At 52.6% G+C, this 17013-nt stretch overlaps 2 protein-coding genes across 3 annotated transcripts in view; one reads left to right on the top strand and one right to left on the bottom strand.

The window, feature by feature from the left end:
- Nucleotides 1-6374, bottom strand: part of MCU (mitochondrial calcium uniporter) — a 93075-nt gene extending 86701 nt beyond the window's left edge. The window contains exon 1 of the mRNA XM_059821170.1: nt 6252-6374. Within this exon, the coding sequence (XP_059677153.1) occupies nt 6252-6374 (123 nt within the window). The remainder of the gene's footprint in view (nt 1-6251) is intronic.
- An 8439-nt stretch (nt 6375-14813) lies between these two features.
- MICU1 (mitochondrial calcium uptake 1) overlaps nt 14814-17013 on the top strand; it is a 109533-nt gene continuing 107333 nt past the window's right edge. For both annotated transcript variants that reach the window (XM_059821115.1, XM_059821114.1), the window contains exons 1-2: nt 14814-14848; nt 15755-15845. The gene's annotated coding sequence lies outside the window, so the exon portion shown is untranslated. The remainder of the gene's footprint in view (nt 14849-15754; nt 15846-17013) is intronic.

Raw genomic sequence — 17013 nt, forward strand, 5'->3', positions numbered from 1 at the left:
AGTTTAGTCTATAAACAGCTTTAGAAAATGAACAACAACAAAATATTTTAACTTATTTTTCCTTTTTCAGGTTCGATTCTGGTAAGGAGAGCTAGACCCATCCTGTCTGAGGGCAGCTGAGAAACACTCCCCATAGGGAAAAAGATCTGTCCCCAAATTTTTGCACCAATGACTGGATCAATTTTACCATGACTGTAACTTGCTTTCCCATCACAGACACTACATACAAAGTCCCGATTATTCCCACAAGCTGAATTATAAATAAAAAAAGTAGTATCATCAAATAATTGTCAAAAAAACCTCAACATCTACTCCTTTCTGTACAGCGCTCCTCTTTCACATAGAAGAGCCCTGGAAAGGTGTTCTTGACCAAGTAAAGCTTTTTTCCCTATTCACTGAATGAACAGGCACATCAAAAGCTACAAAATGCCTTTTTTTTTTATTTCAGCCTCCCTTCAAAACCTATTTTGCTCGGTAAGAACAAATATGATCAAGAGACTGTTTCAGCCACTTTCATACACCGAAAAATACTTGCTGGTCATCCCCCTCTAAATTTTTGTTCATGAAAAAAAAAAATCCCAACACAATCTTACAAAAAAGCTAAAAAGCACAAAATTTTCAACTTAGTACTGGTATTCCATTGCTCTATAATTAGCTAAGGGCAGGCTCCCTCCTCTCATTTGAAGTAGAAGTGTTGAAAAAGTTCTCTTCCCTTCTGAACCTTGCGAAATAGCCTTGAGCTGCAGCCTTCCCTCTGGCAGTAAATCCAGTATCAAGCGGCAGACCTTGCTTTGCCTTGCATTTTGATCAATTTAGGCAGCACTGGAGCGGGCAAGCGGCAACGACAGCTACACCCTCTGCCAGGGTGAGGCAAGCGAGGAGTCAGCGGGACAGCAAGTGTGTGCGCCTGGGAAGGAGGCAAGGGAAGAAACAGGAGAAGAGAGGGGTTTGGTGAAGAGACCCATCTTTACGGTCAAATCAACTCTTCCTAGGACTTCCTCGGCTTTATAAACGTTCTGCTGGGTTGGTATGTATTTATTTCTATTGCAGTTCAAGCCACATCCCATCTTGACTTCCCAAGTGACACCAGATGCATGGTCTGCAGCATCCATGTCACCGCTCCTACGACGTCCCAGCACGGGAAACGTTTGAGGTCAGGGCAGGCAACAAGTGCAGCCAAAGATCGGGTAAGAATAATTGTTTCATGCCCCTTCAAACCACCAGAGAGCCACCAATTCTTCAGTTTTTTAATCATTCATTTGAAAGTCACAATCAACAGTATGCAAGGTCAGGAGAACAGAAGTCCAGTTAATTAAAGCAGCCCGCCAGTTTCCATCCTCAGCAAAAATACAGACACCACACCAAAATACTCTTCCAAGTCTCACCATCCTTGCAGCCAGGCACTGCCGCTACCTGCGTTTTGCGAGCCCCAGGCTTCACCTGTTAAATAAAGTTGTTTCAAGAGATGGGCAACAGTAGGGCAATAAACTGTTGCTTGTGACAGCAAGGGCTTGAGGTGGTTACAGGGACCTACCAGGGAAATTATTACCACGCTACTCAGCAACAGCTTCTCTGGAAGTTGGTGCCGCAACAGTTTCAGCCATAGCATGGGGGTAAAAAAAAAAAAAAATTTAAAAAAATCATCAAATACACATTGTATCTATGGCAAGCGAAGGGCAGGCTCAGCACCATGTCCACTGCATCCTCCTCCCAAGGCTTCTCACATCCCAGGACACCTTTCCTTAGCAGAGAGTCCTCTCATCTTTGTGGGATACGCTGTCTACTGCATCCTTAATACAGGGCTACCTGCACCAAAATCCTGTCCTGCTTGGAGGACTGATCACAGAATCATTACGGTTGGAAAAGACCTGTAAGATCATCAAGTCCAACCATCAACCCAACACCACCATGCCCACTAAACCATGTCCCACAATGCCACGTCCACACATTTTTTGAACGCGACATAAGTAATGCTGGTCCTCATCGAGAGCAGAGAGAAAAACCTGCAGGTTGCCCAATACCTACTTGAAATTTGGCTGCAGTTCAATTAGGTTCAGTTTTTCCTTTTTAGGCTTAGAAGTTGTCACTAGGAATCATTATTCCTGATCTACCCAGAATTGCCAGGATTAACTACCATAGGAACGCCACATACAACCGAGCCCTTGATTTTCTACAGGTATTTTTTCCAGATCTGAACCAGCCGATTACATACCGATCCAACATAACTCCACCACTGGCCACATGTGCTAAGAAACGCAGTAACAAGAGACACTAATCTTCGTAGGAAGAATGCCACAAAGATTAGGCATTCAACACACAAAAGCAAAGCATTTTATTTAAGTCCTTCGTCTACCACCGCATATTTGAGAAACGTTTATAGCTTACTTCTTTGTGAGCCTTTTTCACAAAGGACTGCTTCCCAGCCCCATCACATCTCAGTGGTGCGGAGCTCTCGACGTTGGACAGCGTACCCTCAACACCCACAGCACCTGGAACAAGTAGGACTCAAAGAAGGGGCTTCCCTTTCTTCATAAGGAAGTTTCCTCTGAGGAACATCCACTTTAATTCGCTCTCCACGCTCTTCTGAGGGCAAGCTGTCTAACAGGCAAATAGCAGCAATTTTTCTATTAAGCACACAGGTGACCTCCCAGCAACGCATCAGATCTCCATAGCTCCCTCCTAACGAGGAAGCGCTTACAGCGCCGATTTAAAACAAACACCAATACTATTGATGTTTCGCTCTACGAACTACTCAGCCGTGCTCACGTCCAGAGCTGAAGCCATTCACCCACTCCCCCTGACACGACAACCCCTCCAGCCTACTTCTGCAGTTTCTCCACCGCAAAGGTGCTTGCCAACTCTCACCTCCTCTACAAGGCTTCTTCTGCTCTCACGTACGTTTAAGAGAGACTGGGAGAGTAGAAAGAGATGCAGCCTCAAATACTTCTGCTATAAGTCCATTTACTCAGCTCTGCCATATTCTTCCAACACTACGGACGCTCCAGCCCCGCTTCCTACACGGTTATGCCAACTGGCTCTCTCCTTGCCCTTCGCAGCCACCCTGCGAGGCACAATATCATCTCTTTCAGAGAGGAAATTCACAAGTATCAGTAAACACCTCCTCCTGCCTGCTTCTTCCTATTCTGAGATCAATAAATTAATTTCTCATTCAAATTTTCTGCGTCCTCCTCCCAAGATCTCTCACGCCCTGTGATACTGTTCAGCTAGGACCGAACGTGAAGACTCTCTGGGTCCTCCATAACCCCACACTGATATGCGGAGGCCGCTGACCTTTCCCAACTCTCTCACAGCTTTCAAGACTCTTAAGAAAGCTGTGAATGCTTCATTCAAGCCCTACATCTCCCAATATTACTGTATTCCCATCTGAACCTTCATAAACCAAGAATTTAATAAAGAGTTTGGACCTCCTTGCCCTTTCTACTGTTTGATGTTATCACGACCTCATTCTTTACCCTTTACCCATCTGGAGGGGTTGGTTGGTTGGTTTGTTTTAAAGTATTGTCCTCTCACAGTAGTCTGGTCAATTGGTCCAGGCTCCTCCAGCGTTATTTTATATCCCTTTTGAAAGAACTCATCCACAAGACCATTTAGCATTTCTGCCCTGTTCCAAGAAAGCCCATTTAATTTGTCACCTCTGCTAGAACCAGCCATCCTGAGAAGTAACAGAGTAGAATTTATTGTACTAAAAACAATACTGCACAGACATACCTAATATGATCACCCTATTAACTACACCTATATTACACAAACTCTTCCTACCTATTTTCTCCTATTGTCTATCAACTCGGGAAGTTTATACGGTCCAGTCCTATCACAGAGCAGGATCAATTCTTCATCAGCCATGACCGGTTGATGCGAGTCTAACCTGACCTAACCACCTCCAATAATCAGGCTCGAACAGCTTTCCCAGGAAATAATTCAGCCTTTCACTACTCTTACTGTCAGTAAAAAGATTCCCAGCACCTAACCAAATCCCTCTTCTCGCACTGTAAGCCCATTACTTCTTCTCCTACTCAACACAGGTTTTCTGGGTTTCTACTTCCTCTTTGCAGCAACCTCCTTTCGATTTTCTCCTTATTATGAAGAGCTCCAGTTCCTGTAATTTCTCCTTGAAGATCATTTATTCTAGGGTTCAGCAGCTCTCAGGTCTCTAATCTCTCCCACCGGCCCGCATAGTTTCTCAAGCGGAGCATGATGGAAAGGATAACTCATCTTTTCTGTGAGGAGATAAATAGGCACATTACAGATTCTGTCCAAAGGAACAGGTAGGGTACTGGGTACCGACCTGCTCTGAGCAAGCTCTCACTTCATCGCTAGGTTCACACGGACACTTCACCGTTCAACACCTAGTGAACCGACCTGCGTACCATCTCCCTATTGACAAGAAGAAAACCCCCAAAACTAATCCCTGCAACACCACAAATGGCTAACAGCCAAGTTGCCAAAAAATCAAACAGCATAACCCAACCGGTGCTGAAGGCAGAAGAACTTTCTAATCATCAGTCCACGGGACACAAGCAAAATCCTTATTCTTCCCCAAGCACCTGAAGGGGAAAGCTTAGACAGTACAGTTTTACTGTGCCCACACCTCAGCCACGTCCGCCCAGCTAAGGCCACAGCGGCAGAAAAGCATCCCAGACAAACAGAAGGGATTGGTGATATTTTTTAAGGGTTGTTTTTAATCTTCTTGGACGTTTACTGCCGCACTTTGCCTGAGGAGCGGAATCAAGCGTGAATCTGAGTCCCTGTTAAATTAATCGCAAAGGTCAACTTAAATTTAGATAAATAATTTATTCTTTTCTGGTCCAGAGACTGCTAAAAGCGACAATTTAAATGATGATTACAAAAACTGAAAAGGCTGGTTCCACACCTGACCAGAATCCAGGGTACCGGTGGCCTCGCTTGCCAGGTTGGTATTTACAAAGTCTGAGGTCAACGCTGCAGAAGTCACACTTCACACATGCGAACGACCGCACTGCAAATATGGGACTGATGCAACCGAGACACTCGATACCGACAGAGCCTCTGGCATCCCATCGCTGTGAAAACATACCGACACCGTTAGGGGAACTACCGACACCCTGAAGATACAAGGCACAAACGCTTAGCTGCTCTTTAAACGGCACCCCAGGGATCCGGCGTTCTAGCCGCTATTCCAAGGGAGCTCAGAGCCCTGCTCCGTCACCCAATTTATAGAGGATTTTGGTGGGTTTACGTCGTTTCGTGATTAGTTGCTCCAGCAAAACAAGAAGTGAGCGACAGGTGCGTCCCTCCAACGGCAGCGTTTTTTAAAGGCAGCAATAAAGCAGATTGTGGCAAAAGCTAGAAGAATATCCCACCGTTACATACTGTTCCCTTAATTTTAAAAAGGGAAAAAAAAAAATAAAAAAACACAACCTCCCGGTATTTTTAGCAAATCTTTCGAGCTCCAAGACGCGACCTGCCGCCTTGACGGGTTTTTCCGCCCTGAGACACATAGTAAGCAAGGCATGTGCTGCCGCTCTTCTCTGCTGGCAAAGCCATTGCAGGGGAAGCAAACAAGAACTGGCTTGATTTTTTGCCCCCCCCCCCCCCCCGCACCAACCTGGATGTCACCGCCTCGGAGCTGACCTGGGGACCCTCCCGAGCGCCCCTCCCCCGGCTGACCTTGGGGGGGGCGGCAATAAAAAAGAGGGAAACGATAACGGGAAGAAAGGCGAAGGGCCGTCGGTGCGCGGGCCGGTGCTGCCGCCGCCCCCCCCCCCCGGCCCGGCGGGGGCTGCCCCCCCGCCCCGGCGCCGTTCTCGGCGGCCCCGCGCGCCACCTGGCGGCCGCGCCCCGCCGGGACCCGACCCCCGCCCCGGGAGCCCGTCCCCGGTACCGCCGGGCCGCTCCCGCGCCCTCCCGAAAGAGGGGGGTAGAAGAGCCGGCACGGCGCGGAGTGAGGGGAGGGGGGTGGGGGGGGAAGCGGGTCGCTTGCTCCCGGGGCAGAGCGGCGGCGGGAGGGCCGGGGAGCTGCCCACCGCCGGAGCGGGGCCGGGGGCCCGGGTGCCGCCGCCCGCCCCGCTCAAGTTTCGCCCGGCGACGGCGCTAAGAATAACGCGCAGCTGCCGGGGCCGGGCCGGGGGCCGCCGCTTCCCGGGGAACGGGGAGGGAGCCGGGCCCCCCCCCCCCCGCCGCCCGCGGCTTGCCGGCACCGCGCCCGCCTCAGCCGGCCGCCGCCTGAAGGGCACGGCTCCCGCCTCACTCACCGTCCGGTGTCGCTGCTGCTGTTGGCGGCGCCGCCCCAGCGCCGGGAAGCAACCGGCCGCCGTCAGCGCGGCGGGGCGGCGGCAGAGGAGGAGCGGCAGCGATCTGCCCGCCGTGGCCGCCATCGCGCCGCTGGAGCCGCCTCACGCTGCTGCGGCGGCGGCGGCGGCGGTCGCTGCTGCTGCCGCCCGGCTGGGGGGCGGGGGGAGGGGGAGCGGCGGGGCGGGGCCGGCCGGCGGCGGCGGCCAATGGGAGCGCCCCCCTCGCCGGCCCGGGGCCCGTCCAGGCAGGCCGGGAGCGCCAATCGGCGCCGCGCGGACGCCCTGCCCGGAGAGGCGATTGGCCGCTGCCTTCCCTCCCCTGTCGGCGGTGGGCGGGGCCGCGCGCGGGCTGGAGGGCAGGGAAACTCCTCGGCGGGGGCGCCGCGGGGCGGAGCCGGTGGGGAGGGGCGGGGCGGGGCCATCCCGGGGGCGGGGCCAGAGCCGGGCAGGGGGCGGGGCTGGGAGCGGCGGGGAAAGGGTGCGGCAGGGGAGGGGGTGCGGGGAGGCGGGGTGCGCCGGGGAGAGGGTGCACGGTGGGGGGGTGCACGGGGGAGAGGGTGCACGGTGGGGGGGGTGCAGCGGGGAGAGGGTGCTCTAGGGGAGGGGGGTGCAGCGGGGAGAGGGTGCGTGGAGGCGGGGTGCAGCGGGGAGAGGGCGCAGGGAGATGGGGTGCACGGGGGAGAGGGTGCACGGGGGAGAGGGTGCAGGGGGACGGAGTGCAGCAAGGGAGGCCGCAGAGGCACCACCGCGGCCCTGGGGATGCCGCGCAGGGATTTGGGGTGCCAGGTCAAACCGGCCTCCCATCCCCGTGGCAGTTTCGGTGAATGGTATAAAAAGTGGGTGATCCAAAAAACCCAAAATATATATATATGTATTGCAGAGAGAGGGATGTACACGCATACGTGGTGGGTCGGGCCGCCGGCATAGACCTTGCAGCACCTGGGCTAAATAAGCGATATGTGCTCAGTTGTTTCTTGAAAGGTGATTGACTTGGATCATTTTTCTTAGAAAAGCCTTTTCCCGTCGGCTTGAGAGTTGTTACAATACTGCCAGCGACTCCTCTTTAATTCCTGGGAAGGAATAGTCTGGAAGGGAAAGGAGCCTACCGCTTTTAATACTGGAAGTGGCCCCAGAATTGCTTGTTAGAAAATGGAGCTTTAAAAAATATTAATGCACAAGCAGTTCCCCCGTGCAGCGATACTGTTACGGCTGGGACTGAAACCAAGTGCCACGGCTTAAAAGCAGCTGGGATCCTGTATTATTATTATTATTACTATTTTCTGAAGTCGAGGAGCCCGGGTCCTCGCTGTGTGGAGCGATCGGGATGCACCCTCTCCCGGGAGGTGAGGAGGATGCTCGGGAAAGGCGAGTCGCTGGAAATTAATGGGGAGAATGCTGTGACGAGGCTGGAGGCTGCTGAAATCATCAGGAGCACGTGGGCTGAGAAGCTCCGGCTATTATTTACCACCCCTGTTTGCCACCAAGTCCTCCTAAAAATACAGAGGGGAGCACAACCGGGTGACAAGGTGACACGGATGTGCTTCAGCCGTCGCCCACACCATGGCAGCACCCCGGTGCCCTCCTCCTTCCATCTCCACCTCCTCCAGTGCTGCCTTCCCCGAGTCCTGCCTTCGCCGTCCGCTCAGATGCTGGAGGGTTGTTCTCAGCTTTTTCCCCAAGCAACGTCATTTTGGAGCCACGTAGTTTGTCCCTGAGCAATCCTTCACCTCAATCCTCATTTCTGGCTGGGTTTTCTTACAGGGATGGGTTTTCCCTTCCTTCTTTTTGTCGGTCGGGAAAACGTGGTTGAAGCCGTCAAGTCTTGACTACAGCCTTCTGGAAGGATTTACCCGCAGTCTTCCCAGCGTGGCACATTTAGCACTTCAATAATTATTTGCTTTTTCTTGCAAGATCAGGGAGAATTATTGCAGCAGCGGCTCCGAGCTCCGCTGCCGGAGGGCAAGCAGCAAAACCCACCTCAGGGCTTCCCCGGGCTAAAAGAGCAAGTGCTGCTATACAACGGTTTGCTTTCAAGGCTTCGATGCTCCCAAGATGGGCAGGAGACTGCCAGTCCCAAGGGCATGCAGTCTAAGCATCTGCAAAGACAAATTCAGATCGAACCTTTGCTCAGCCCCAGCTCGTTGTATTTCCCTCTCCTCTTGCGTTGAAAATTGATGGCGGAATGAAAAAACGGTTTAAAATAAGGATTTTGTGCAGCGCAGCCCTCTGCGATGACCCCGGGAGCATCGGCACTGGAAGATGCTCCCGCACGCATCTCGGCCGTAGAGCCACTTCATGGACCGCAGCCGGGGCGTCCCTCTCCGGGGACATCAGCCTTGCCCCGGTACGGTTGGCAGTGTCCCCACACAATGGGCTTAAGAGCCTCAAAATGGCAAAACTGGGCTTAACGCAGCCCGGCGGAGCTGGAAAGGGGCGATTAGAAAGGTGGGAAAGGGGGAGGAAGGAAGTTCCCAGGATGGGGAAGGTCCCGGGGGGGGCAGAGGATGCAGCCCCAGCAGCGCTTCGGGCCAGAGCCGTCTCTTTGTGCCACAAACTACTCAAGCCAACGCTTTATTTCGGCTGGATGAGCAGAGACGGATTTGGGACGAGCCCTTGCTGCCCTCCCTGTAGGGTTTGCTATGGGGGCTCGGTGCCAGCAGCTCCAGGGAAGGGCAGGGATGGGCACGTCCAGCAGACCCTGGGCTGCCGGACCTTCCCCAACCACTCTCTCCTATTCCCTACTCCTCCAGCCATTTGAATTACACATTTAGGTATTTATTTCTATTTAAAGGGGAGCTGGAAGTGTTCCCCCGAAGTCATATTTTAGGCAGAGTTTAAACATTTCCAGGGAGTATTTGACAGACGCGGGGGAAGATGGGCTGCGAGCAAAGGCCGAGCGTGGCAGAAAGGCCAATAATTCATTAGCAAACCTGTGCTGAGCACGTGGGTGCTCATTACAGTGCATAGAAATGGGAATTAAACACGAGCCCTGAGATCAATACCCCATGCAATTAAAGGAGCCGGCAGGGAACAGCTTCCCAAGAGTGCAGGGGACGAAATGGGAGGACGATATCGGCACCAAAATCAAACCCCGTCTTTTTAGGTCAAATAGCTCCCGGTACCCTGCTAGGAGCATCTTCCACTTGAGTTTACAAAAGTAAAGTGAAGTTGTGCCGAGACAGCATGCGGGCGATCATGTTGCTAGAAGGACTCTTCCCCCCCAACACACAAATATTCCCATGGGAAACCACAGAAAGAGCCTGGATAAAATAACCATTCTTCTGTCGTGCAGCCCAGAGGCTGGTAAATGGCCGCAGGATGAGCCGGAGCCCCCCTGCCCCACCAGCAAAAAAAGCAATAATAAAATGCTGGTGGTCCTCCTTGCTTTTCCCGGCAAGGTTTTTTCCAGCAGAGATGCACTCCAGGCATCAGGGCAAGGTGAACGATACCCACGCCTTCCCTTTGCTGTTTGCAGAGCAATAAAGAGAAAATCGTGTATTTAACGAGGCTTTCTCCTGGTGCTTATAATTAGAATATTGGAAAGTTGCTCCCAAGAAGAATTGATGGGGAAAAGCACGCCAGTGTCCGCAATTAATATTATTGCCACGGGAAAGACTGAAGTGGAAAGCTAAAGCCTCAAACCCCCATCAACCATCCCGACACTGCCAGCGGAGGCATGGATGCTGTCCTCCTGCAAATAAAATGCTGATTTAAGGGAAAGCGAGCGTGTGATGAGCCACGGGCAAACCCAACACTTTGGCTCAGACCTGAGCAAGCCCCAAAGTGCTCGGCTTAAATAAGCCGGCTAGGAACAAAAAAACCTCAAATGATCTCTTAGTCCATGGGCTCATCACTTTCTTCATGTTGTTTAAATTTAGGATTTACCCTCTTTTATTCCTATAGATGTCCGGGGCCGAGATACTTGCAAAATCCTGCGCACGGAGGTCGATGCATGTGCAAAATCCATGCAGGTGCATTGGTTGTGGGTGGATGAGGAAATCTGGGAGGATACCGGGTCCAAGTGCATCTTATCTCCTTTTATTTAGAGGAAAGGTTGGTGCTTTCAGACTAATGCAGATAACATAGCATAGCCCTGAGATAGGGGGGCACAGTCTACCTGCTGATAAAGGAACGGTGCTGGCCATTTTCCCTAAGCTGAGCACCGCGACGGCTGCTCGTGGAGCAATAAGGTATGACGGGGAAATGCCCCTGGGCTGGGCAGGATGATGGTCCCCGTCCCATCGCAGGACCTTGGCCATAAACCCCGAATTACCCAAACATGCCAGCATTTGCTCGCTGCGGCGTGTTCTCCTCCCACCTCCTTTTGGGGTCCGGCGTCTCCATCGCAGACGGCCAGACCTCTGCGTGCCGCTGCACCCCAGCCCCGCAGCGACCCCTCCAAGTCTCTGGCATCACCTTAAGCCTCACCAAAAGATTCGTCCTAGAAATCCCTGCAGCGTTTTCACTGCAGGAGGGCAGTGGCAGGATTCAGCAGCCTCCCGTGTTCCTGAAGCGCAATCACCGTCTATTTACGCCTCCAGAAAATGTATTTTTTAATGGGGGGTTCATTGAAGCCTAAAGAGAGCCAACCTAGGAGGCATCTGGAAGCAACTAAAATTAAAATACCTAAAATTAGCCTCCCCAGCAGCGAATCCTCCCTCTGATCTAGATGCCGAGGCGCACATGACCCAGGCGTGCCTTTCTCATTTTGCCTTCCCGCTGCCACCCCATTCCTGAGCCGCCGGGCATGGCCGCAGCAGCCGACGCGCCCACCCACGACCCCGGAGAAAATAGCATCCCTCCGCCAGGTTTGCTGGGGTCCCTCTCTCCGTTCAAAAATTAGCCTCCAAGTTCACATTTTGGGACTGTCCCATCTCAGAGATGGCTAAAAAATATGATGCTCCCCCATTGCTGTGGGAACCGTTTGGGATGGGGACTCCGGGGCATTGCTCTGTCCTGGGGAGCAGCATTTATTCCCCCAAATCCCAGCCTCTGATGGCACTCGGCCACATTTATTTTCAAGGTGTCTCATTTCCTTCCCAGCTCCTCTGCCGTCCAAAAAAGCCCCTTTCGGGTGAGGTTCTCGGGCACACGCTTTCCTGATGTTTAAATCTTATTAGCGCATGAGATTAATTGAAATCACAGCGCTGCTGGGCTGGTGTGATGCCCTTGGTGCTGCTTTCCTCTCCCATAGATCCTACACAGAAAGGTTTCTCGTGGTTTGCATCCCTGGGCAGCACCCATCGCCATTAAAAGGTGGGTGCTGTGGGAGGGATGCACTCCTGCCGGACCCCCGTGTTGTTACAGGGTCTCTCCGAGCCCGGACGGATGCTGAGGCTTACGGAGGCGTATGCCCCCGCCGTGAGGTCCCTGTCCCACAGGCAAAGCCCCTGGAAGGATGAATAAAACTGTAGCTGCCTTGCCGCCTGCTTCTTCTCAGTGGCAGGAGCATTTGCCGTTACCCTCGTTCTCATGAAAAGGAGATGCCAAATTTCCTGGGGTGCACCCCAAATAAGAAATTAAGGCGTTTTCAAAGATGGGGTTGAAACAGCGACATGAGCCTCCCAGGGATTTTTGATGTGGAAATCACTGCTGGCCTGCAGCAGCCACTGCTCCACCGCCGCGTCCCCTCTGCCCCCTCCCAGGACCACTGCCAGCGCTGGTTTGGGCACCAGGTTCAGGGAATGCAGGACGGGACCCTGCATCCAGGATCCAGGCCTCTTCATATTCATTGGCTGAAGATGAAACCACTCCGGGGAGTGTTTCCATGTGGAAATGTGCTGCACATGTAATTTTCCTTCCCCCTTCCCTTCCCTTCCCTTCCCTTCCCTTCCCTTCCCTTCCCTTCCCTTCCCTTCCCTTCCCTTCCCTTCCCTTCCCTTCCCTTCCCTTCCCTTCCCTTCCCTTCCCTTTTTTCTTTCTTCTTCTTTCCTTGCCTCCCGCCCTGCCTCCATCCCTCCCTCACTCCCACCCTCTCTTCCTTCTTTCCTTCTCTCTTCTCTTCTCTTCTCTTCTCTTCTCTTCTCTTCTCTTCTCTTCTCTTCTCTTCTCTTCTCTTCTCTTCTCTTCTCTTCTCTTCTTTCTTCTTCTCTCCCTTCCTTTTTCTCCTTTCCTTTCCTTTCCTTTCCTTTCCTTTCCTTTCCTTTCCTTTCCTTTCCTTTCCTTTCCTTTCCTTTCCTTTCCTTTCCTTTTCCTTTCCTTTCCTTTCCTTTCCTTTCCTTTCCTTTCCTTTCCTTTCCTTTCCTTTCCTTTCCTTTTTCCTTTCCTTTCCTTTCCTTTCCTTTCCTTTCCTTTCCTTTCCTTTCCTTTCCTTTCCTTTCCTTTCCTTTCCTTTCCTTTCCTTTCCTTTCCTTTCCTTTCCTTTCCTTTCCTTTCCTTTCCTTTCCTTTCCTTTCCTTTCCTTTCCTTTCCTTTCCTTTCCTTTCCTTTCCTTTCCTTTCCTTTCCTTTCCTCTTTCCTTTCTTCTTTCCCTGCCTCCCTCACTCCCATCCTCTCTCCCTTCCTTCTCTTCTCTTCTCTTCTCTTCTCTTCTCTTCTCTTCTCTTCTCTTCTCTTCTCTTCTCTTCTCTTCTCTTCTCTTCTCTTCTCTTCTCTTCTCTTCTCTTCTCTCCTCTCCTCTCCTCTCCTCTCCTCTCCTCTCCTCTCCTCTCCTCTCCTCTCCTCTCCTCTCCTCTCCTCTCCTCTCCTCTCCTCTCCTCTCCTCTCCTCTCCTCTCCTCTCCTCTCCTCTCCTCTCTCCTTTTTTCTTTCTTCTTCTTTCCCTCCCTCCCTCCCTCTTTCTCTCTTTCCTCTCTCTCTCCTCTCCGGATGCTGTCCCCCACCCGGGTTCCCTGTCTGTGTGTCCCAGGAGCGGGCAGCCCCTTCCATTTCGGGACAAGCACTGCAGGCACCGCCAAGGACATGCGGTCAGCGCAGCAGCGGGACACAAAGCGTCTTTTCTATCTGGATTCGGGAGAGGTTTCCTACCTGCGGGCATCGTCCTGAGCCCTTCCCCGCCCTCCCCAGTACGGGAGAAGTTTGTGGTGCTGGGAGATGCCGAGCTGGCAGCTCAGTGGAAATATTTCCCCCAGTGTTTTGGAAATATTATGCTCCTTGGGAAAAATAAACCCTCCCATGGAGATTTTGTTTGTAAATTCCATAGCCTAGGGAGGAAACCCTCGCGGAAACAGGAGGCGGTGGTGAACGCTGCCCGGCCAGGCTCGCAGGCACAGCTGGGAGCGGGAGGGATAGTTACAACCGGCCACGATTTCTATTTCTTTTCTAATTCTGGCCGTGCCACGCTACAGCAGCGTCGGCTCTCCTCGCCGCAGGTCCGGAGCCGAGCGACTGTTGTGGACCCGCAGAATTACCTGCTCAGGAGAGATACATCTCCCAAGATAATCCCTTTGGTTTTTAAACCGAATTATCATTGGAAACACATGGAAATGCGCAACCAGACATGCCAGGAGGAAAAAAAGAAAAGCAGGAGCAAGCAGTTCGGCTCATACACTGCCAAGGAACTTGCAGTTTAAGTGAGCAGCACCTGAGAAATGCAATTTTCTGCATTTCTGCCGTGGTGGGAGAGCTCCCTTTCCCTTCTCCTCCTGGGTTTCTGGGTCTCACAGGAGGTTTCCCAGCGCCGAGGGCACCTCCGCGCCTGTCTGCTCCGGGAAGGGACATGGGGCAGCGGGGAGCCTCTCCGGCCTGTGAAGCGTTTGCCCGGAGGGAGGGAATTACCTATTGCAGGAACAAAAGTGGGGAGATTTAATAGGGTATGGCAGAAGAGGCCAAGGGCATGCAGCCCCCACAGACCCTATAGACGGCTGCCTTAGCCCCTGGGCATTTTACACTGCTGCCTTAAACCTATACATAGGTACCTCAGACTCTGCATATAGACCCTCAAACCCTGTGTATAGACCCTTTCAGGGCCTGTATATATAGGCTGCTCAAATCCTATACATACGCACCCTTGAGACCCCTTTCAGGACCTATATATGAGCCCCTGAGACCCTATAGACAAGCCACTCAGACCCCACATACAGGCCCTTCAGGACCTATAGCTAACGCTCCTCATACCCTACATACAAGCCTTTCAGGACCTATGTATATGGGCCCCAAGACCCTATAAACAGACCTTTCAGAAGTTATATATAAGCTCCCGAGACCCCATATACAGGTCTTTCAGGCCCTATATACAAGCTCCTCAGAACCTATATACAGGACCTACACAAACGCTCCTCATAGGGTATATACAAGCATTTCAGACCCTACACACAGGACTTTCAGGACCTGTATATAAGCCCCCGAGACCCTACACACGGGCCCTCCAGGACACGTATAGACGCCTCCCAGACCCCTCCTCGGCCCTGCACGGCTCCGGGGCGCCACAGAGGCCCCGCCCCGCCGGCCCAGGCCCCGCCCCGCCGGCCTCAGGCCCCGCCCCTCCCGCGCAGGGTCCCGCCCCTCCCTCACAGACCCCGCCCCGAGCCCGCCCCCTGCCGGCGTGCCACAGCTGGCGGAAGCGCGGCCGTGGCGGGCGGGGCCTGTGCGCGCTCCGGCGGGGCCGGCGGCGGGGTCGAGGTGAGCGCGGTCGGGTGGGGGGGGTCCTGTCCGCTCCCCCCCCCCGCACCCGGCGGTGGGGCACGGTGCCTCCGCTCGGGCCGGCGCTTCCTGCGCCCCGGTGGGAGCGGGCTGCGGGCATGTAGGCGGGTGCTCACCGTGAAACGGGCTGAGAGGGGGCGGCCCAGGCCTAGGAGCTGAGGGGGCCCAGGCCTGAGGGGGCGGCCCAGGCCCAGGCCTGAGGGGGCCCAGGCCCAGGCGCTGAGGGAGAGCTGCTGTTACGGGCCCTTGCAGTAGTACTGTAATTTCTTCCCTGTGGAATAAACCTTAGGGTCTGTGTCTCCGTTACAGCGTTCAGCTTTTCCTGCAGGGAAAGCCGCAGGAGAAGGAAGGACCCACACACACCCACCCCCGCGCCGTGCCTGGGCCAAGGGGGGCCTGCGGGGAGTGTTTTAGGGAGTGCGAGGAGCGGAGTCCCCTGCTCTCCACCTTTGGTTTATTTTTGTTGTCTCTGTAGGGGATTGCTCTTGGCGTTGCCAGGGCTGTGTGAATTATTGCTGTGTGTTATAGCTAATGTCAAAGCAATTTATTTTTTTTAATAGCTATTCATTAAACAGCTTTAACTTCACTCAATGGCCAAACTGTATTTGGTGTGCAGTTTGTCTTTGGAAAAACCTTTGGGGTGAATTTGGGTTAATAAACTGCTGAGAGTATAGAAAGGCCTGGCTTTTTTTAATCTTTTTTAATCAGCAGCATGACCATTTTTTGCTTCCTGGCTTTATTTGGCGGGCAGTCCAACATGCGAGTGCTGAGGTTGATATGTGTGAGCGCTAATACACAGCATGGCTGCCAGGAGGTAGACTGTGTGCAGCACGTTGCTGGCAGCAAAGAGTTATAATCTTTATTATGTTTTTTTCTTGTTTTTAGAACACAGCCCTGCAATTGCTGAGAAGTAATTCCCAGCGTTCTTCGTGACTGCCTGACCCGCAAGCTGGGAGCGAATACACGTGTGCTACAGGTAAGGATGGTATTGCTGCCTGCTGGGCTGTGTGCCACTCACAGCATGCTGTGGCCCTGCTCTCAGGTACTTTTAACGCTGCTGAACTAATAATCTGGCTGATATTTACCCTTAAATCGGCCCTGTTTGGAATTATTCTTGTTCTGAAGCGTTCGTCCATGCTTTTACCTAAAGCTATAGAAAAATAGGTTGCCTTTTTGCAGTGTGAAAAGTTGTGCTGACTTTTCTGTTGGAAGGCTTCGGCAGCGCTGTGCGATTTGGAAGGAGGAGCGAAGCAGGCGTGGGAGTGAGCTGTGGCAGAAGGCTGCTGCCTGGAGCTTACTGTCAACCCAGCCTCAGTTATGCCACTTTAATAAATATCAAAAAAACCCCCTACCCTGAAAAAATGATGCAACTCGCTATTTCTGTGCACTCAGTAAAAATGCATTTGAACATAGGGAGGTGTCTTAAAAAAAAAACACAACCAAACCCAAAAAAAACAAACAACCAAAGCTAAGTGAAGATGCTCAAACTGTGTGTGCTTGTCCATCTGGAGCAACAGAGCATTTCTTGGCCAGCCCAGGGGTGCGAGGGAAATGTGTTCTAGTGTCATCGCGGCCTGCTTCTCTGGGACTCTGGAGGGGGTTGTGGTGGCTGCCAGTTTCAGGCAGCAGCTTATTTAGCCAATATAGCTGCTGCCAGAAGAGGGCATGGAGGGTCCTGTGGCTTATAACCATCCTCTTAAATTTTCTGGTATTCAGTGGTGTGCTAGAAAGAGTGTAATGTGCGTATTCAGCAGTGTATCCTAAGCTCATGTAACTCCTGTTCTTTGTTTACTCGTGGAAACGGCTTGTTCTCCAAATGACCTGCTTTCTGCAGAAACTTTTGTGATATTCGTTATGCTTCCTGAACTAAAGAAGTTGAAATATCATGCTCCTGGAGGAAAAAGAATCGTGTGCCTTGCTTACATCATTAACATCTGCCTACTGGGGGCTCTCTGGAGCTCCCCGTGCCTTATTAGTCTTTGTATAACTTCTCTGTACAGGTTCCTGTTGTGCCTCTCGGGCTGAGAAGTCAGGTTCCCGGGTAAGCTTGCGGTGGTGTTCTCAGAGGAGAGATTGTACCGTTGTCCTCAGGCAGTTTAAGAGGATAAACTGCAAGACTTGCAAATCATTTGAGGTCTCAGAAG

The sequence above is a fragment of the Gavia stellata genome, chromosome 9 (genome assembly GCF_030936135.1).
Source record: "Gavia stellata isolate bGavSte3 chromosome 9, bGavSte3.hap2, whole genome shotgun sequence".
NCBI classification, from domain to species: Eukaryota; Metazoa; Chordata; class Aves; order Gaviiformes; family Gaviidae; genus Gavia; species Gavia stellata.